Source organism: Anabrus simplex, chromosome 3 (genome assembly GCF_040414725.1).
Source record: "Anabrus simplex isolate iqAnaSimp1 chromosome 3, ASM4041472v1, whole genome shotgun sequence".
NCBI classification, from domain to species: Eukaryota; Metazoa; Arthropoda; class Insecta; order Orthoptera; family Tettigoniidae; genus Anabrus; species Anabrus simplex.
This window is the reverse complement of record NC_090267.1, coordinates 38955404-38979057: the sequence shown is the minus strand read 5'-3', so window position 1 is coordinate 38979057 and position 23654 is coordinate 38955404. Positions and strand designations below refer to the sequence as shown.

General features: G+C 38.5%; 1 protein-coding gene across 1 annotated transcript in view; it reads right to left on the bottom strand.

The window, feature by feature from the left end:
- Positions 1–23654, bottom strand: part of rdgA (retinal degeneration A) — a 570411-nt gene that overhangs the window by 22496 nt on the left and 524261 nt on the right. Inside the window, exon 17 of the mRNA XM_068226570.1 lies at positions 7002–7159. Coding sequence (XP_068082671.1) covers positions 7002–7159 — 158 coding nt within the window. The remainder of the gene's footprint in view (positions 1–7001; positions 7160–23654) is intronic.

Genomic DNA, 23654 nt, shown 5'->3' with positions numbered 1-23654 from the left:
GGCTTTGAAAAAGAAGCAGCAATCCAGAAAGGAGTGAGGCAAGGCTGCAGTTTGTCCCCTCTCCTTTTCAATGTTTACATAGAACGGGCAGTAAAGGAAATCAAAGAGAAATTTGGAAAGGGAATCACAGTCCAAGGAGAGGAAATCAAAACCTTGAGATTTGCCGATGATATTGTTATTTTATCTGAGACTGCAGAAGATCTCGAGAAGTTGCTGAATGGTATGGATGAAGTCTTGGGTAAGGAATACAAGATGAAAATAAATAAGTCCAAAACAAAAGTAATGGAGTGCAGTCGAACGAAGGCAGGTGATGCAGGAAATATTAGATTAGGAAATGAAGTCTTAAAGGAAGTAGATGAATATTGTTACTTGGGTAGTAAAATAACTAACGATGGCAGAAGTAAGGAGGACATAAAATGCAGACTAGCACAAGCAAGGAAGAGCTTTCTTAAGAAAAGACATTTGCTCACTTCAAACATTGATATCGGAATTAGAAAGATGTTTTTGAAGACTTTCGTGTGGAGCGTGGCATTGTATAGAAGTGAAACATGGACGATAACTGGCTCAGAAAGAAAGAGAATAGAAGCTTTTGAAATGTGGTGTTACAGAAGAATGCTGAAGGTGAGATGGATAGATCGAATCACGAATGAAGAGATACTGAATCGAATTGGTGAGAGGAGATCGATTTGGCTAAATTTGACGAGAAGAAGAGATAGAATGATAGGACACATCTTAAGACACCCAGGACTTGTTCAGTTGGTTTTTGAAGGAAGTGTAGGGGGTAAGAACGGTAGGGGTAGACCAAGATATGAATATGACAAGCAGATTAGAGCAGATGTAGGATGCAATAGTTACGTAGAAATGAAAAGGTTAGCACAGGATAGGGTGACATGGAGAGCTGCATCAAACCAGTCTATGGACTGATGACTCAAACAACAACATATCTCTCCTAACATCCCTTTTGATATTTTTAAAGCTGAGGTAGATGTAATAATTCAGGACTGTATGGCATCAGGTATTGAATCTATCATTCTGGGAGACCTAAATGTCAAGTCGCCTCTGTGGGGGGCACCAACTGCAGATCGTAGGGGAGAATATTGGGCAGAATGGATAGCGACCCGAGACTTGGTTGTCCATAACACTGGAATCTTACCAACTTTTTCCAGAGGGAGCTCAGAGTCTTTCATAGACGTCACCTGCTCAACGCAGGGTATAGCATCATTCATTGTTGACTGGGAAGTTATGGAAGATTAATCTCTCAGTGACCATCGTTTCATTTATTTTCAAGTTAAGGGATCGAAGAAGCTTAATGATATCATGAAAACGGTGTGGAATTATAACTGAGAAACTTTGAAAATTGCAATCGAATGGATGTCACAAACTGTAGATACAGTGCAACATACTCTAAAAGATGTAACTGCTGTTCTTAAAGATGCTTGTAGGACCAGCTGATTGAGGGGATCAACAAAATATAAAACACATGTGCCTTACTGGTGAAACATTGAAATAGACATGCAAAGGAATGACTGCAATCGCAAGAGACGAATTCTTATATGATCTAAGAAAAAAATCAGCCAAGTCAACTTAATACAATTAGAAGCTGACTATAAGGCATCAAAGAGGCAACTAATGAAGCTAATAAAGGATTCTAAGAGAAACCTCTGGCAAAAGTTATGCAAAGATCTAGACAGTGATATCTGGGGGGCGGGATATAAGATGGTGACTGGTTGAATAATCAACAGGGTACCAGTTCAGCTCCCAGCTGATAGAAGGAAAGCCATAGCAATGGAGTTGTTCCCTTGTACTAATGACAGACTTGAAATGGAATCAGATTTTTGTGTTGCAGAACCGTTTACTGTGGTTGAGATACAAGAGGTAGCACGCAATATGAAGACTGGTAAGGCACCAGGTGTAGATGGAATCCCACCAGAAGTCATCAAGTATGCAGTTGAGGTGGCACCTGGTTGGATCTTATCAGTCTTCAATGATTTACTAAAAAAGTGTGAATTCCCTGATGAGTGGAAAGTAGCCAAGCTAGTGCTGTTATTGAAGGCAGGGAAACTATCATTAGATCCATCAGCGTACAGGCCACTTTGCTTATTAAACACCTTGAGCAAACTTTACGAAGGATTGATTAAAACGAGACTGGAGAAAGAACTTGAACAACAGGGACGACTTCCATCAAACCAGTTTGGAGTTAGAAAGGGCAGAACCATAACCCAAGCTATTGAGAGGGTGATTCAAATACAGGCAGAAAGCAGTGAGAAATGGGCTGCCTTGATAACGCTAAATGTCAAAAATGCTTTTAACACTGCTTCTTGGAGCATTATTTTGACAGAACTTCATAGGATGAACATTTCTTGGTATCTACAACAAGTAATTGTTAAGTACTTCAAAGGACGAAGAATACGACTTCATGATTTAGAAGACCTTGAAATGATTGCTGGCGTTCCACAGGGATCTGTCCTAGGACCCACCTTGTGGAACATTCAATGTGATGGCGTCTTACGCCTGCAGCTGACAAAAAGGGACAACATCTATTGGTTATACAGATGACCTTGCAATAGTGGTAATAGCAGAGAATGTAGAAGAACTGACCTTCCGAGTAAATGAATCACCGAGACGAGTTAACCTTTGGATGGTAATTAATAAATTGAGATTGGCTCCACATAAGACTGAGGCTGTAATTTTGAAAGGTTCCAGGAATTGGAAAAATGTCCACTTCTTATTAAATGATACAGTGATTATCCCAGGGAAGTCTGTACGATACCTTGGGGTTCTTATTGACAGGAATTGCACATTTGGTGCACATGTGAAGGCAGTAACCCAAAAGGCAGAGAAGAAGGCATCGGCATTAGCCAGACTTATGCCTAACATCGGGGGACCAAGAACAGTTAAGAGATAGATTATGTGCTCTGCAGTATATTCCATTTTACTCTATGCTGCACCTATCTGGCACAATGCACTCAGGACGAAGATTCACCGAAGAGCTATGGAAAGAGTACAGAGGATGATGCTGCTCAGAGTTACCTGTGAATATCGAACTGTTTCGACAGTAGCTTTACAAGTTGTAGCTGCCAGTATTCCCATTGACCTTGTTGTAGAGGAAATACTTTGGCATGAAAGGGGTGCGATTATATCTGCTGAAGAAAAGAAAGTCTTGAGGAACCAAATCTTACTAGACTGGCAAGACCGATGGGATGGCACAACCGATGTTGGCCAATGGACAAAAAAGCTAATACCCGACATAGGAGACTGGCTTAAATGTAGACATCAGCAGGTAGATTACTGTCGCAGATCCTGACAGGACATGGAAGATTCGGCGTATATGCCATGAAGATGGGAAAGACGCAGGGAGATGGTTGTCGGTACTGTTCTGAAAGGGATACAGTAGAACACACTTTTTCCTACTGTATTCGATGGGAAGAAGAACGAAGGAAAGCCTGCCAACAACTTGGCCGACGACTCACGCCAAGGAATCTGGTTCAGATTATGTTGGAGAGCCCGCTTGCCTGGAACACAGTAAAGGCAATGGTGACAAGCATTATGGGGATGAAGGAGAAAGAAGAGAAAGGAAAAACTTAATAATATACATCACTCCATTCTGATGTCATGCCATCAAGCAGTTCCAGAATGGGCTGAGTGAAGAGGGCAGGGGTTTTTAGTTGGTGGAAATCCAACTCCCACACAGAGTGGTGTCTTTAAAAGATTTTCCCCTGCCATAACAAAAAAACTACTACTACTACTACAATAATAATAATAATAATAATAATAATAATAATAATAATAATAATAATAATAATAATAATAATAATAATAATAATAATAATAATAATAATAATAATAATACAGTAGAATTCCATTAGTCCGACATCCAACAGTCTGGAACGCCCGATGGTCCGGCACCAATCCAGGATTCTTTTTTTACGTTTGTGACAGTTAAAGCAGACAATCAGCATTGTTGGCTGTCACTACATACAGGTTCAGTTCATTGTTTTGATTGTGAGCACTTTTCGCTACAGTAATTTTTCTTACGATCTAGGATCCGTATTACAGTAGTGTAGTAGTGTAGTGAACATACATATCATAGTGCTCTGTGGAAGTTTTCTTGGTATTTAAGCAGTGACAATGTTCTTGAAACCAAAACCTTCTTCAAGTTCCAAATCAGGAGAGAAACATAAGCACGTAACTCTGACTATCAACCAGAAACTGGAAATCATCAAACACCTAGAGAAAGTTGAGAATAGAAATATTTTGTTGAATGAATTTAATATTGGTTCGTCAACCATTTATGGCATAAAAAAGTGAAAAAGATTTTACTGCAAAAAACCACCGTGTTACAGCTGTTTTCGCTGTACGCCTTAACCTATATCGTAGTAAGAGGTACCGCCCGATAGTCCAGCATTTTCAGTAATCCGGCACCGGGCCGGTCCCGAATGTGCCGGACTATCGGACTTGTACTGTATTAATAATAATAATAATAATAATAATAATAATAATAATAATAATAATAATAATAATAATAATCATCATCATCATCATAATCATCATCACCATCATCATCATCATCATCATCATCATCATCAGGCAACTCAAATGTGAAGAAGTAATACTGGACTGTGTACAAAAATCTACTAATCTTATGAATAGCAATCCACAAGGAAACAAAGAGAGTGAGGATGAAGCTGAAATTCAGTTCAATGAGAACTGTAAAAACCAATTATGAAGGCTGTCTTTTGAATACTGGTTGTATCACAACCAAAGTGGAAGTAGGCCTAAGGTTTAAAGATTTTTGAAGACATTAATGTTATTGAATTATTAATGAAGATAAATTTTCAGTGTATAGTCAGCCAAAAAGCTTTCCAGAAATTAGTTTTCGAAGTTTAATTAGAAAGTTCCCATTCTTCTTAAAAGACTAACTTAAACGGGGTCTTATATTCTTATATAATAGTGAGGACACATAGCTGCCACCCAAGGACCTCTTAAGTTTCTGATAACCAGTCCTACCAGAGACTGGTAAGTTTATTTCTCTTCAGTTGAAGGCAGGAATGTAAAATATAAGGTGACACAAAGGTCACTTTCACCCTATACAGTACTTACCGGTAACTAATTAATAAGACAAGACATGCTCAGATATAGGTTTGAAATTATGTTTAATTCTTTGTTGGCAGAACACAACGTTGAGCTTTTGGTGAGCTATTTGGTTACACAGATCGAATGAGCATACTTCTGTCTTAGCCGGATTTGGGCAAAGTCTCCACTTCGTGTAATATGCATTCAAGGTTTCCAAGTCATTGGAGAGAATGCTTTCCCCCTCTTCTAATGTGACAGTTTGGACAGTGATGGCTAAGTCGTCAGCATAGCAGAACTTCTTGCTGATGGTGTCAGGCATGTCACTGGTGTACAAGATGAAAAGTAGTGGGGCTAATACAGACCCTTGAGGTAGTCCATTTTTTACTGTAAAAGGCTTGTCTTTTGCCCTATGGTGACCTTGGAGTAACGATTTGTCAGCATGTTCTTCAGAAGGGCTGTAAGTATTTGGCAGCGTGTATGCTTTTCAATTCTGAATAGTAATCCATTCAGCCATGCTGTATCATATGCCACTGTCAGGACAACAAAAGCGACAGATGTCTTTAGCTTCTTCTGGAATCCTGCCTCAATATATGATGTTAATGCTAATACTTGTTCACAGCAGCTTTGTTTGGTTCTGAAACCCACCTGGTATGTTGGTGTTATGTCATTTATTATTTCCTGGATTCAGTTGAGGATGAGGTGTTCCAACAATTTCTAGCAGACACTCAGTAGTGCAGTAGGACGATAGCTTGAGGGGTCATCTGCTGGTTTTCCTGGTTTGAAGATTGCCATGTTGTGAGCCATCTGGAACTCCGGGGGAATTATTCCAGTCTCTAATATGTCACTGAAGAAGTTCTTGAGCCATAATTTCCCATGCTTCCCAACATATCTTATGAATTCAGGGAAAATACCTGAGCTTTACTCACTCCAGCAGAAAAGCATGGACCCTCCTTAGGAAACTTGGTGCTGCTTCAAACATATGCAAATAGGAGCTAGGAATAATACCAAATGAAATGGCACTACATATCAAATCAAGATCTGACAAAATTCCAATAGACCCTGCTACGAAGAAACACATTGAGAGAGAGATGAAGAAATTGGACAACAGCCTCCAAAATGACTCTACTCTTGCGTAGTTCATTCAGCCAAGAAGAAATTAATAAAGCCATCAACATGCTAAAAATGAGGAAGGCCGCAGGCTCAGTAAATGCAGAGAGGTACCAAGATGACATTTTGATACTGTTCTTCCATCGGTTTACAGAAGAAGAAAAATTGTGTGGTTGGTTTCAACAAGATTCAGCCCCTGCTCATACAGTAGAAGATTCCCTTCTTACAATCTCAGAAGTGTTTGCAGATAGAGTGATCAGTGCTGGTTTATTTCCCCTCGTTCTGCAGATCTAACAGTGTGTATTGAACAAATCTTCACACATTGGAGGAATTGAAAGAAAACATTACAGTGGCAGAACTCACTTGTAGCAGCCAGAATGTAGATAACCAGACACAATGCCTGTATAACCCAGGAAGGAAGATACTTCCAGCATCTTTTATAAGTAAGATTTCATAAAAGATTGTATACACGCTTAAAGCAGGGCAAACGTGCACGACATAAGTTCAGATGAGGCAGCTGCTGCAGCGCAGAGTACAAACACCGTGCGTTCGGTCTGAGTTTATAAGAGAGACCCTGTATAACGTGTTAAAAATGAAGCCATGCTTTCCAGTGTCGAATGAGTTACCGTAATGTAACGCAGTTCTCCAGTTTGTCAAACAGACTTGTTGCTGTTGTTATATTCAGTGTTCGAAAGACTAGAGGACTGAAAGTTATATTACATAACTGAAAATATAAAGAAATAAGTGCATTGTCTGGCACTTTTTCAAGTGAATTAGTCATCTGTAAATGAGTTGGGTGTCAATGAGTTGAGTGTACTTACTTGTCGTTGTCTGCCATGTTGAGTATAGTTGTAGGTGCACAAGCAATCAGGTACTTGACAATGTCTTTATGCCCATAACGAGAACCATAGTGTAGAGCAGTCTGGCCAGTAGCATCAATAGACAGCAGGGAATAACCTTGTGAATGAAGTTCCTTTAGCTGTCCAAATGCAAGATATTCATTAGGGTAAATTTTAAAACTGTAAAATAACATTTAGTTATAATCTGCTGAGGATTAAACAAGTGAGAAAGAAAATATCTACTAACAAAAATGGAATGAAAACTATAAGAGGATATTTAAGAAAGTAAGATAAAAGTATTGTCTACAAACTATTATAAATAATCATAAACATTTTCAATGGAATCTGCATATAGCATAAAAATAAATTCCTGAAATAAAACAATATCACTGGTTAACATTATATAGTTTGTATTATGGAGTTTGTCTATTGTTCTGTTTTTTTTTAATGTGTATGTGGCACTACTTTCTGGTGCTCTCTCTGCCATACAGTGCAGTCATTGTGTAAATTCTGTGTATTTTCCTATCCTTCCTATTTTCTTGTCTTTGATGAAGATTAGATAAGGCCTGCACAAATTGTACTTACTGCGAAAAAGGAGTCTGTATGAGCAGACGAGCCAAGTTTTGCATATATATGTATTATGGCCCACTAACCACTTTTGTGGCTTTTGTAAACATCAAGGTGCCAGAATTTTGTGCCAGAGCAATAATTATATGTGGGAGTCAATCTACCAATACGAGACTGACGTATTTCAGCACTTCAAATAGCACCGGTCCGGGGAGGGATCAAACCCGCCAGCTTTAACTCAGGCTGAGGCACTGTAGTATGGGTTGTTCTGAGCTTAGTGAATCCTCACTTCTTTCAATATTTCTGATTGTTTATTATAAATGAATGGTCAACGCATGTACAGAATGATAAGAATATGAATAGACAAACATAATAAAATCAACAGAATGACAGGTCAATGTGGGAGGCAGGAGTAACAGAACAAGGAGATGAGGACAAACAAGAAAACACTAAAGGTCAAGGACAATCTCCACATCTTCACAAAAATGAACTTTCCTCATCAGTCCCCATTCTTCTTCATCCATTTCTTCTCAGCCCCTGATGAGCTTGTTTCTCAGTTTTATCAGTTTTATCTTCTTGGTATGGGAAGTGTTAGGTAAAAAGAAAGTCAGATAACACTGACCTGTCATTGTGTTTATCCTATCAAGTTCATGTTCCTATCTCTTTATATACTAGGGTTGCCACTTTTTGATGTAAGAAATAAGGGACATTTACACATTCTCTTTGGGAGTAGTAAGGTTAGTCATTCAGACACAACCGGAACAAGTGCTTCCAGCTAACATCGACAAGACAATTACAGACATCTCATAATTCCTCCCAAGGTTGAACAATGCACCAATGGGAACGTTAATTGACAAGAATGGAACAATATTCAAAATCTTTTTATCAGATGAGCACCAATGAACAATACCAACAATATGTTTCCAACATACATGCTTTAACCTACTAAACATTACCGTCCAACCATGCTTCTTTCTAAAGGAATATTCAAATCCAACACGATTGACTTTAACCACGGTCCTGGTTTTGCAACAATATACTTATGATAATGATCATAACCACCTTTGAACGAACCAGCTGTAAAACCTTCAACCTAATGTTCATCCATAAAGTTTGAGAAGCCCCAATTCACGCTGTGATCAATCTCTAGTCAAACAGTTGGAGATACTCCAATTCACACTGTGATCAATCTCTAGCCAATACGTACACATTTGCATAAACTTTCATCCAGACGTTTCAGACATTTTCTAGTCATTGTAAAATAAAATATTTTATTGCTTCCTTGTTCACAAATTCTGGCATTTAATTAATGTTCTTATTGTAAACTATGTAAATATCACCTGAAACACAACTTTGTAATAAACTTAAGCATAAGACCATTGTATTTAGTGTTTGATATTAATTTAAGTTTAGTATTAACTTCCAATGTTGATAGATTTAAGACTTGACCTTAAGATTAGTATTAGGCTGAAGATGCCCAAAACTAGGGCAAAACATGTCCCTAACTAGTCTTTATATTTCATGTTGAATTTAATCACTACAAAATATAAATACTTGAAAATCAAATGTTAGGTACCAGTTTCAATTACATTATAATTTGTTTCATTAACAGAATAAGATAATTATTGACATTCATAAAAGAAACTAACTTACATCCTCTTAGCAGTAGATACAATACAATGCATTATGTATGACAAAACATGTAGAAATTTTTTTATTAGTACTACCTTATTTTCTCCATGTGTACTTCACATTTGACTTAACTGAATTTAAAATTGCACTGTCTAATTGTATCGTGCCATGGAACTTTCTACAAGGCATGTTCATGTTTACAGTAATTAGTAGTTCACTTTTAATCAGGTCTACTGAACACCTGTTTCTATTGCCTGACCACTTATTAGACATTACGGGAAAATGCATTCAACAAATGCATTTGACCCAGGAACACTCATTACAAAAGACACACATTTTTCTAATTCTATTAGTTTCTGTTGTTCTTTATGACTAGTACACACTGACAACCACTTGTTTGAGGCATCTTCTACACTCTCCAAAATACTGGCAGGAATGTTCCCAACAAGACAAAACTCTTCATACAGTTCCTGTATATCATCAATTATTTCAGTTAATTGGAGAGATTGATAACTTCACAATTTATATAGATTTAGTCACAAACAGCATGAACAATCACATTGAAACTGAAATGGAAGACCTACGGAAGTATGCGGCGGGAGACGAGATAAATAACCCAGCATGCTCAGCTTTACAAGCAAATGGTAAGACACCACAAGATTTCCTTTGTCTGAGGCTCCAAAGAGAAAAAAGTAATGGAGCTACTTTGAACTTCAATGGCACTCAAATTAAATACTAATTTTAAAATATTTAGAGACAAAAAGACAAACGCTTGTTTTTATGGGACACAACATTTTCACCTCAAATACAGGTGGCAACCCTTGTATATATAGAGGGGTCAAAAAGAATGTGAACCTGGGATATGAGCATTAGTGTGTTGTTTGTACTGAGAAATAATCTGAAAAAAAGCTTGATATCTCGTGCTGTTGGCATTTTACCAGCTGCTGAAGTTTGCCAATCAGATCACTTTGCAGGCAAATTCAAAGGGTCTTTGTGAGGCGGTGTTACTAAATCTGCATGTGGCTTAACACCACCTTGAGAGCCATGCCAAGAAATCAGCATCGAATACATATAAACACCATGGGTTTCGGCCAGTGTCACCGTAGCATAGTTGCTACATTCATATCTCCGTGTTCAAATCCCTCCCATAGCAAAGGTTTTGTTTCTTTGATTGGTTGGTTGATTGGTGCTCTCAAGGTGGTCTTCAGTCATGTGTAGAATTAGCAACACCACCTCACAAAGACCATTTGAATTCGCCCGCAAAGCAATCTAATTGGCTAAATTCAGCAACTAATAAAATGACATCAGTGCAAGATATCAAATTAAATTTTTCAAATTATTCATCAGTATGACCAACCCTCTAATGCTCATATACCCGATTCACGTTGTTTCCAACTACCCTGTATATCTTGTTTATTCCTTTCCTCCACTTACATTGACCTGCTGGCTCCTTTTCTCTTTCTGTATTTGTCCTGTGCTCCTCATCTTTTACCTGTTTTCTGTGTTTATCTGGCTTTCTTTTTTTTTACCCCTGATACTTCCCACATCATAAAGCCAGCCTGGTGGCCATGATCTGAAGTCTAAATGGTCTGACACCAAGGTTAGCTGGTTTCAGCCCCATTGGTAGAAAATCTTTTTGCCACTAGAACATTGGTCAGCAAGGTAGGGGAGGTGGTGGTATACAATTTATAATAACTAGATTGCGTGCCAAAAGCCTGGATTAAATTACAAACCTCTCCACAGTGCTCATATGGAATGATTGCATATGACGCTGTTGATGGTGATTCATCTGTTGGATGGGGACGTTAAGCTTTGAGCAGACCCCTTAGTGCTATTCGACAGGAGTAGGCTACGTGCCGGTACCGCGTTTCACTCCTCTGCTGAGGTTGACATCAGGAAGGACATCCGGTCATTAAAAACCCGCCACGACAGATTCACCTGACCTCACCTCATACCCGACCCCGTAGAGAAACGGGAAAAGGGTTGGACAAACAACAAACAAATAAACAAACTTCCCACATCATTACTGAAAATTTCTCTTACTCCCAGTATTGATATTTGTCTCCAGTTCATCATGTGTACGAGTTCTTCTGACTTTCTGGTCAGTGACAGAATGTTCATAGTTGACATTCGCACTTTTCTCCTCTTACAAGCCTGTCTATCTTCAAATCCATGTTGGCCATCATACCGGAAACATCTGCTTGAAGGCTTCTTTTTATTTGTTAATACTTCTATTCCAAGGTTTGTTCTGGCATAGAAAGTGGATTAAGTAATACTACCACTGGCTTGCCAAGTCTACCGTGGTTCCTCGAGTTGTTGATGTTTTGCACTGGGTGTTCAGCGCCTAACAAGCATTTCCTCCTGTCAGTCAAGGTTTAGGTTTTGCCTGCCAAGAGAGACTAAATGGAAAGGAAAAGATACAAACTGTAACAGAGTGAACAGGCTAAGGAGGCCAGGACTGGTATTAGCTTCTTAATCAGAAAATATATTGAAGCTATAACTTATGTTTCCTGTAAGAATGCTAGAATCAAAAAACTGTGTGCAGTTGGAGACTACTAAATACACAGTCAAACAAGTACATGTCCCACAGACTGGCTGCAACATATAAGACAAGGAGAAATTTTGTCAAGACCAGGAAGATGTAATTATGAGGAAAATGCTATTATTGGAAACCTGGATGCACAAGTTGAAGTAGACAGATGTGGCTGGTAGATCATCATTATGCCACCTGGCTTTGGAAGCAGAAGCCGAAGAAGAGAATACCTGAACAACTGTTAGAGTTATATAGAAGAAATAGTCTTATCATTAAAAATACATTCAAAGAAAGGGACAGCCACAAAGTAAAAAGGTATAGCTGGGATGGCAGGTACAGAACGCTAATCAACTACGTCATCATAAACAAGGAAGGAGGCAGACACATCGACGACATCAAGGTATCTCAAGTGAAAGCATGGTCAGTGACCATAGCCTGCTGATTGTGAAATTAAAACATATGACCAGTAAAACTTGCTATTAAGAACATAGTAAGAAGAAGAAATGGAATGAGTTTGCAGAGAGACTGGAAGAGAAAAATAGTGGAAACATGAAACTGCTGTATATAGAGTAGTGAAGAATAAGAGAAGTGATAAAGAGGCCATCCCTTTCAAACTTCCCATCCCCCCATAAGGCCCCTGTTCATCATAACAGGTGAGGCTGCCTGGGCGAGATACTGGTCCTTTACTGCAGTTGTATCCCTGGCCCACAGTCTCACGCTCCAGGACACTGTCCTTGAGGTGGTAGAAGTGGTAACCCATGCTGAGTCTGAGAGAAAAACCAACCCTGGAGTTAAAAAGATTAAGAAAGAAAGAAAGAGAGAAAGGGAGAAAGAAAGTATTTATACATACTTCTTTATTAAAACATAATGTTAAAATATGCTATGTTACTAGATTTTTAACATATTTATTACATGTTAAAAACATTAAAATATGTTAGTATGTTGTCTGACGTGCCACAGAAGTCATGCTTGTGTGTCACCTAGTGGCACGCGGGTCACAGGTTCGCTATCCCTAGCTTAGAATGTACTGCCTTTGGTGCTGACCTTAAATACGCTACTAATTTTCATTATGTCTTTCGAGCTGTTTTCTCATGTCATACATACATACATACATACATACATACATACATACATACATACATATCCCACGTCGTTCCATCTTAAGCGATGGGTCGGCCAACGAGGCTTCTCCACCAGGTTGGGGTCTCTGAACTTCTCTCCATCTTCGATGCTTTCCAAAGTATGTCCTCGCTGTTGAGTGTCAATCTTCACCATGTCCTTGTACCTGAGTCTTGGTCACCCTCTTGGTCTTTTGTCTTCAAGTTTTTCGGTAATCTGTTACCTCCCATGCGTCGCATATGTCCATACCATCTCAGTCACTGCACTGTTATTCTGTCCTGCAGTCATACAACTTGAGCCTGCTTGCGGATTTCCTTATTAAGGACTCTGTACCTCCGTGTTTTACCGATCATGCTACAGACAAACCTTATTTCTGCTGCCTGAATTCTGCTAACATCTTTATTTCTCATGGTCCATGTTTCGCAACCATAGGTTAGGATTGGTACGTAATAAGTTTCATATATGACTCTCTTACATTCTGTTGGTATTTTCTTGTTCCATATTCTGTCTTTAACTATTTTGTAAAAGTTGCTACTTGCCTGAATTCTGTGGGTAATTTCCTTGTCTATAGAACCAGTATCAGAGATAACACGTCCAAGATATTTGAATTGATGGTTCATCTGTAGCTGTTTCCCCTCCATTTTAATGTGTCCCATTGGTTGTCCGTATCTCTTCATGACCATAACCTCACTTTTCTCTTGGCTGAAGATGAGTCCATATTCTTTAGCAGCATCTGTCCAGGAGTTTATTTGTCCTTGAAGATCTTCTTTAGAGTCTCCCCACAAGGATATATCATCCATGAACAAGATAACTTTCATTTTCTTACCTCCAATGGGTTGGTGAACTTTTCTCTGAATCTCGTTCATCACAGTGATGAAAAGAAGAGGAGACAAAACACCACCCTGTCTTAACCCAGATTTTATATCAAAGGTTTCAGTCATTCCTGCAGGCGATTTGACTTTACTTTGGGTATCTTCATACAAATTCTTGATCCTGTGTCCAATTTTATTCAGTGTTTCCTACACCTTCTCTCTGTTCACAGCATCAAATGCTTTCTTGATATCCAGAAAGGCTAACCAAAAATCTCGGTTGTGTTCGTAGTATTTTTCCATTAACTGACGGACTGTAAAGATTAAATCAGTTGTTGATCTCCCCTTCCTGAATCCATACTGTTCTTCGAAGAAGTTCTCTTCAATAAGGGGTCTGATTTTATGCTTTATAATTCCTTCATAAAGTTTACCAACTTGAGATGTTAAAGTGATACCTCTATAGTTGAAACATTTCTTCCTATCTCCTTTCTTGAAAATTGGAATTATGATGCCCGTTTTCCAATCGGCTGGTATGTCCCCTTCCTTCCAGATCTTACGAAAGAGTCTGTACGTCCAATGTTTTCCAGATATGCCCATGGCCTTGATCATTTCTCCATTAATTTCATTAGCACCAGCTGATTTTCCAGTTTTGATGTATTTCCAGGTATATTCTACATCACTCCGTGTTAAGTCTAACCCATTGTCAGAGACAGACTTGCATGAGATAGTATCGGTACTGTCTTTTTGTGTAGGCTGCATGCAATTCACATTTAGCAATTCATCAAAGCAAGTCCTCCAAGTCTCTTTGATCTTCTCATCTTCAGTGATCAGATTTTCATTATCATCTCTTAGGTATTTGGAGTGTTCTTTATCTCTTTTTCTACTTTTCATCATCCCATATAACATTTTCTTATTACTATTAACATCCTCTTTCTATGTATCACTCCACTTGTTCAACCACTGTTCTCGTTCTTCTGTAATAACTTTGTTTGCTTTTTTTTAGCAAACCTTGTATAGTTCCTTATTATGGTCAGTCTGGTCCTTGAAATATTTTCTGAACATGCTGTTCTTGTTCAGGACAGCAGTTCTTGTTCTGTCATTCCACCATGGAGTTTCCTTCCATCTTCTTGTGCCACTGGTTCATCCACATACCTTCTCGGTTATCATTACTAGATTTTCTTTCAGATCCTTCCATTCCTCCTCAACTGTTCTTTCATCTGTCTTTGGTATTACTGTTTTGATGTTTTCTTGGAACTTTATTATTCTATCATTGTCCTTCAGCTTCCAAGTCTTGAGTCAATCAATCAATCAATCAATCAATCAATCAATCAATCAATCAATCAATCAATCAATCAATCAATCAATCAATCAATCAATCAATCAATCAATCAATCAATCAATCAATCAATCAATCAATCAATCAATCAATCAATCAATCAATCAATCAATCAATCAATCAATCAATCAATCAATCAATCAATCAATCAATCAATCAATCAATCAATCAATCAATCAATCAATCAATCAATCAATCAATCAATCAATCAATCAATCAATCAATCAATCAATCAATCAATCAATCAATCAATCAATCAATCAATCAATCAATCAATCAATCAATCAATCAATCAATCAATCAATCAATCAATCAATCAATCAATCAATCAATCAATCAATCAATCAATCAATCAATCAATCAATCAATCAATCAATCAATCAATCAATCAATCAATCAATCAATCAATCAATCAATCAATCAATCAATCAATCAATCAATCAATCAATCAATCAATCAATCAATCAATCAATCAATCAATCAATCAATCAATCAATCAATCAATCAATCAATCAATCAATCAATCAATCAATCAATCAATCAATCAATCAATCAATCAATCAATCAATCAATCAATCAATCAATCAATCAATCAATCAATCAATCAATCAATCAATCAATCAATCAATCAATCAATCAATCAATCAATCAATCAATCAATCAATCAATCAATCAATCAATCAATCAATCAATCAATCAATCAATCAATCAATCAATCAATCAATCAATCAATCAATCAATCAATCAATCAATCAATCAATCAATCAATCAATCCTGATCTGCATTTAGGGCAGTCGCCCAGGTGGCAGATTCCCTATCTGTTGCGTTCCTAGCCTTTTCCGAAATGATTTCAAAGAAATTGGAAATGTATTGAACATCTCCCTTGGTAAGTTATTCCAATCCCTAACTCCCCTTCCTATAAATGAATATTTGTCCCAGTTTGTCCTCTTGAATTCCAACTTTATCTTCATATTGTGATCTTTCCTACTTTTATAAACGCCATTCAAACTTATTCGTCTACCAGTGTCATTCCATGCCATCTCTCCGCTGACAGCTCGGAACATACCACTTAGTCGAGCAGCTCTTCTTCTTTCTCTCAATTCTTCCCAACCCAAACATTGCAACATTTTTGTAACGCTACTCTTTTGTCGGAAATCACTCAGAACAAATCGAGCTGCTTTTCTTTGGATTTTTTCCAGTTCTTGAATCAGGTAATCCTAGTGAGGGTCCCATACACTGGAACCATACTCTAGTTGGGGTCTTACCAGAGACTTATATGCACTCTCCTTTACATCCTTACTACAACCCCTAAACACCCTGTTTCATTACCTGTGTAGTTCTTACTTCTTTCAACTTGTTAAACTTGAAGTATCCAATGAGGAGCCTATGATCACTTTCCAGGGAGATACTAGGAATCACTTTTATGTCTAACAGTCTATTTTGTAGTTGTTTCTTGATCAAAAAGTAATCTATAAGAGATTCACTTTTTTCCATCCCATCCATATCTTGTGACCTTATGGCTATTTTTGTTTTTGATACCATGAGTTCCAGATTACAAGGTTGTTCCTCAGACAGAGATCAAGTAGTCTAGTTCTTTCTAGGTTTCGTGGGCCCCATCCATGTGCTCCTAGAATACTTTCGTATCCATCTCTCACAGTTCCTACTTGAGCATTCATATCCCCTATGATAATCATTCCATCTCCTCTTATTCTTTCCTCTTTGTCTTTTTCACAATGTTCTTTTTCTTCATCTTCACAACCAGTCTGTGGTGCACAGCACTGAATGATGATGATGTTCTGGGAAGAATCCAATTTCAGCATTATGTGAAGAATCTGACCAGACACATATTTTACTTCTACTACATTATCTTTCATTTGATGATCCGTAACAACACCAACTCCATTTTTTGTTTGATCTCCACCTGACCAGAACAGACGATATCCCTCTCTGAGTCCCTTTGATCCTTTTCCCTTCCACTTGATTTCACTGAGACCCAGTATGTTTATGTTCCTTGTTTTCATTAAGTCTACACAGTCCTCTAGTTTGCCAGTTAGTTTAAGAATGTTTAGCGTGACAATTTGATTACAGTCTATATCGAGTTTTGTGTGTTCTCCTCTTTGGTTGTATGGAGCATTGGGTATTGAACCGTCATTAATATCATTACCAAGGAGGGAACTAGAGTCATTATTCTGGTGATTACAATATTTCCATCCGAGGCCTCGTATAGTTTTGAAAGCAGTTCCAAATTATTCAGAAACTGACTTGCTGGGCCTATCATTTCCGAAGATTTTTCTGTCAGGGTTATCTCCCTTAGCCTTTAATAGTCCCCTATCAACCTGTAAGGCAGCAGGCCTTGAGTCAGATCTCAGGGATCATATATTGGCTCTTCCGCCAGATCCACCGTACCAGTGCTTTTCACTTCTGCCTTCACTGCCGTTGAGGTCTTCACCCATATCCCTGGGCATGGGTTCCGTGTTATACCCCACAGGACTGGATCCCCGCCTGAACTCAGCCATCCTATCACTCCAGCCTACTGAAGTGTAGGGTGCCCACCCCCGCGACGTGGATGCGCCAGACAGGAATTACTCAAGTGGAGGAATAGGGAAGGCGACCCTATCTCCCTTGAGCCGAGTTAATGGCTGTGTATGGTGCCACAACCATTAACATACGTACCCTACCGCTCATTAATTTCAATACACCTAATAGTTTACATCTACTGGTAATTCCCTGTAGATAAGGTGTAGTACCATGGTTATGCTTGAGTAAGCAAAGGAATAGTACAACTTTTGTAAACATGACAGGTTTTTGGGTTTGTTTTCATCCAGATGCAGTATCACCCCAAAAGAATGTTGTGTACATAAACAATAAATACCTGAACTGGTATGTTTATTACCTAGTTGACGAACGAAGGCCCATTCGATGCACGTCTGTTGTTTTCTGTAGTGTTGTGATATCCGCAGTGTACTTCAAGCATTGCTAAGATACATACTATTTGGTTCCTGCATTTCAGTTAGTGACAGTTGACAGTGCACACATCATTATTATGGCTCCAAGAGAGGAGATATCTATAGAAAAACGTTCTGCAATTGTAGCACTCAGGCAAGCAGTTTATCAATTTGCCAAATTGCAAAATAATGTAGCATGTCTATATGGTGAGTGCAATACACCCTTCACCCCCAGACGACAGCAGGTAGCAATAAGGATAGACCACGACCAGGACAACCTCATAAAACAACTAAAAGTGCTATTTTTTAAATTTTGCTATTTTGCTTTACATCACACCGACACAGATAGGTCTTATGGCGATGATGGGATAGGAGAGGCCTAGGAATGGGAAGGAAGCAGCCGTGGCCTTAATTAAGGTACAGCCCCAGCATTTGCCTGGAGTGAAAATGGGAAACCACGGAAAAACCATCTTCAGGGCTGCCAACAGTGGGATTTGAACCCACTATCTCCCGGATGCAAGCTCACAGCTGTGCGCTCCTAACTGCAAGCCAACTCACCCGGTACAACTAAAAGTGATGATAAATTCATCAAAATTACTACAAAGAGAAATATGTTCAAAGCAGCGCCACAAATTCGTGCAGAATTGGTGGAAATATGCAAGAAACAAATATCTGTTGCAACAGTAAAAAGGAGACTGATTGAGGCTGGCTGAAAGGATGTGTAGCAGCAAGGAAACTCCTTCTGAAGCCCATAAATAAAAACAAGAGACTGGAATGGGCTAGAAAACATTGTAATTGGACACATAAAGAATAGAAGAAAGCATTATTCAATGAATAGAAGTTTGATATTTTTTGAACCAGAAGGAGGATATTTGTTCACTGATGTGGCCCTGCAGTGCGTTCCACCTACAGTTAAACACGGTGGGGGTTCTATTATGGTTTGGAGATGTTTTACAGGAGTTATGAGTTGGAGACAGTGTGAAAATAGATGGATGTATGGATCTGAAGCATTACCACCGCATAATTCAGTATCACACAATACAATGTATATTGCACGTAATAGTGAAAGGGTTCACCTTGCAACAGGATAATGACCCAAAACATCAGTCAGAATTCTGTATGAAGGACATTGCATCAAAGGAAATACACATTACTGAAAGACATGGTCTGGCCGTCCCAAAGCCCAGATTGTAATCCCATTGAAATGATCTGGGATGAAGTCGACAAACATATTAGGGAAGTTCATATATCCAGCAAGGAACATCTCTGGAACATTGTTAAGGATGTGTGGAATCATACAGACTCAAAATACCTACAAAAACTGACTGATCGTATGCCTCGAGTTTGTAATGCAGTCATTAAATCCAAGGGAGGATACTTTGATGAAAGTAAAATATAATTATTGTGTTTGTATTATATATGTTTAAGTTTATATAATTATATTTTTGGAGAAATAAATTTTATTTTCTGTTCATATCTGAAATATCAGATAACAGTCATGGTGTATTGAATTAATGAGCAGTAGGATAGATACATACATACATACATACATACATACATACATACATACATACATACATACATACATACATACATACATGCATGCATGCATGCATACATACATACATACATACATACATACATACATGAAGACAGCCAATTAAAAATTGCACTTCCTCCTCATCCTGAACATAAACGTCACACAATTATCAGTTTTTTAAAATTCTCACCAAAGTACAGAAAAAACTCTTATTTTATTTGTATAAAATACAAAAGTGGAAACAAAAGCGGCCTGTGTTCTTCAATAAGAAAATCCCACCAAAACTTAAAGGCAAGTTCTACAGTAAATAATCGTGTTGAGACCTACACCGACTTATGCTTTGAAATTATGGACTTCTATGAACATCACAAGTGTCATCTAAATGCCATGGACATGAAGATGCTTAGAATGTCAGCAGGAGTTTCAAAGAAGGATCACGTTTGAAATCAGCACATCAGAAGCTGGTTACATGTGAAGGAGACAATCGTGGAGAAGGTTCAGTATGAGTGGGAGACATGATTTGAGAAGATCTATCTATCGTATTGAAACGGGAATGCCCTGCGAGCATTCGCATTTCATGTATTTCTTGAGAGGAACTTGCCAACACCCGGCTGTATGTATTCAAAACGAGCGCCGAGCGCGCAGGCATTGTGGGGGACAGCATGCAAGCAAGCGCTGCTCCAGAGTGCCAGCCAAGGCCAAGTGACGTCACACCGAAAGTTCTCTTCTGTTCTATGGCATTTCATCACGAACGGAAGGTTAAATCATAATTTCGAGAACGTCACCTTGTAGGCCTGGACAATAAATGCTACTAACCAAAATTTCATTAAAATTGGCGGAAGGATGGCCGAGATATGATTTTTTAAGATGCTTACATTTACAGTCTCGCCGTCTGACCTTCGGCAATAAAAGGAAGTCGCCAGCCTTGAGTGAGTCAGTGTGTCACTGGATGTCTCAGTGTGTGTGTGCGAGCGAGCACATCATCGTGAACTAGTCACCTCGCTATGTGTTAGGGTTCGTTACTCTGTCCGGCTGAGGACCGGGGTTCGAAAAGTACGTAATACTAGTGGCGAAAGCCTTCTCTGTGGACTCTAACTTCGGTGTAAGTGAAAGCTTATTCTCGTTAATATCAGTCTGTCGAGCCGTGTAACTTCATTTCGTTTTGTGAATTGTGTAAATGAAGAGACTGTACATTTTGAAACTGTGTTTAAAGGACTTAGGGCATAAAGACTGTGCTTTAGTTGTTTCCTCTATAAGAGACTGTGTTAGGCTATTTTGTAAGAATTTGTGCCCTAGCGACAGAACAATTCTTTTATGGACAGTGTCACTTTATTTCGTAAAGAACAGTGCCTACTTTCTCTCAAAGACTGTGTCAATCACTCCGCGAGAAAAACAGTGTCGACATTTTATTTTGATAAAACTGTGCCAATTTTCATTTTTAAAAGACTGTCAATCCATTTCACAGAACTGTGCTAGTATTTACTTTCATAAAACTGTGCTGATATTTCCTTTCAAGGACAGTGCTGATTCGTGGAATACGGTACCTTTATTTCTTTTCGAGGGACTATGTCAATTCCTCTCATAAAGACTGTGTCTGAATTTACGTGTAATATTGTGCCTCAGTGATAATTTTACCTCTGAGAAATTACGTGATTTTTGTTAAGACTAAGTCGTAACAGAACTTGGTTCTCTTTCACAAGACTGTCATAAACTGTTTCTGTCTTCGCAGAAGCTTTAATTTATTTCTACGAGTGTGTGTGCTAGGACATTGCATGTACTCATTGCAAACAGTGCAGAGACTGTGTCCAAAGAACTTAATTTATTTTCTTTTGAGATTGAGTGAAGTGCTAAACTATCGCGTCTCAGAAAGTTCCAGATTATTTTCATTGCTTATCATTTCAAGTACGATAGTGACTATTGCACGAACAATATTAATTATTCCCACAGAACTGTGACTTTGAATCTCGTTTTTTTTTTTCTTTTCAAAAATGCGTCCAACACCATTTACAGTGGAACCTCTTCGACCAGCGAATAGTGTCTCGCCTTAATTCGCAGTGCAGTGCGGTAGAGAAGTGTCGAATCAGATTCCATTGACATTCTGTGCGAAAGTTCTACATTTCTACATTTCTCTGCTCCCGGTAATGACGACGTAGTGTTTTATTCTCCGAGTAAATTAACCGTAAAATGTGACGAAAAGTGCGGAAAATGTCGAAAATTAGTGAAAAATGGAATGTTGTGTGATTCATGTGATCGATGGTGGCATTATAAGTGCGGAAATTGCCCTAGAGACGTAAAAACTAATGAAAATGTTGACTGGATTTGTGAGCAGTGTGTTCGGAATGTTGTTGTTGGGGACGGCGTTGACGAAGCACCGAAAACAGTCGATGAGGAATATAAAAGTGCATTAGAAATTATAAACATTCTAAAAAAGGACAATGAGACTCTTAAAGTTGAAAATCAAGAATTAAAAGAAAGACTGCGATCGCTAGAATTTGGGACTGACCATTCTTCGAGTGATATACCGGTACAAGTAACCAACTCGAGCACGTGGTGTCAAGTAGTTCGTGGATGGCCGGCTAAGAAGAAATCTACAGCTGAATTTCCGGAAATAAACATTAGAAATAGGTTTTCTGCCCTAAATAATTTAATCCTGGAAGAAAGTGATCGCGCGCGTGAAACCAAATCATCGCGATCCGTTGCTGTGCCGAGTTTAAAATTTAGGCCTAGAATTCAGACTCAAGACCCAATTAGGCCTAAATCAGCGAAGGTAGCTGTGTTTGGTGATAGCCAAGGAAGGGGAATTGCGGGAGTGATTAACGACGAGAATATAGCAGCAACCGGAGAAATATATCCAGCAGCTTCTATCAGCAGTGTTGTGGAAAACGTAGAAGCAACAACTAGGAACTTCGGGAGCGGCGATGCAGTGCTTATCATCGGTGGGACGAACGACGTAGCTCGCGACGACGCCAAGAATGTAAGATCACAACTTAAACATACACTAGGGAAGCTGACCCACACTAACGTTTTTGTAGTGAACGTGCCCCACAGGCATGATTTGAGTAGAGACTCGTGTGTGAACATTGAAGTGGACAAGGTCAATACAGATATTGTTAAAATTTGTAAACATTTTCGGAATATTCAGGTTATAGAATGCAGCAGTTTTGAGAGATACTGTTATACAAAACATGGCCTCCATCTAAACAATTCAGGTAAACGAAAGATAGCAAATATTGTTCTAGATTTTATTAATCTTAAGATATGTACTGTAAAACAGGCAACTCCCTTGAGTTATAATACTGACCAGGAAAACTAGTAAAAAGAGCCAGCTGTACTTCAAGCTGGCTCAGTCAACTAGAAAAAGAAACTCAGGATAGTAAGGAATTTCAAGTTACCCAATTGCAACAGTCAAGTTTTAGGGAGGAAGGGGGTCTGAGATTGCTCTTGGTAAACTGTCAAAGTGTAGTAAATAAACAATTAAAATTCGGTACATTGATGGAATCTTATGAGACTGATGTGGTGATAGGAGTGGAATCGTGGTTGAAAGAAGGGGTGGGTAATAGAGAAGTATTTCCAGAAGGGTACACAGTCTATCGTAGAGACCGAGGAGATAAAAAGGGAGGGGGTGTGTTTATTCTGGTGAAGGAAACTTACTGTTCACATGAATGGTTTACCGATGAAAGGGATGAAATATTAGAGATAAAATTAGTTTGTGATAATATGAAGGAGGTGGGAATTATAGGAACATACAGGCCTGGAAGAGAGGAAAGAGACATGGAAATCTTTGAAAAAATAATAGATTATACTCGTAAAAACAATAATAATGATATGGTAATAATTGGGGGAGATCTAAATTTGCCTGAAGTTGAATGGAAAGGAGCTGCAAGTGAAGCCCATGAACAGAAACTGGCAAATAAGTTAATTTGGGAGGGAGGATTTACACAAGTAGTACAAGAACCGACTCGTCTCAATAACTTACTAGATGTATTCTTGGTTAAACCATGGGAAATTGTTGATAAAACTGAGGTAATTGAAGGAATAGGAGACCATAAGGCTGTAATAATGGATGTAGGACTCGTACCAAAAAGGCTTAATAAGAGGGTTACACAAGACAAGAAATTGTACAGAAAAACTAAAGTTGATGAATTTGGGACTTA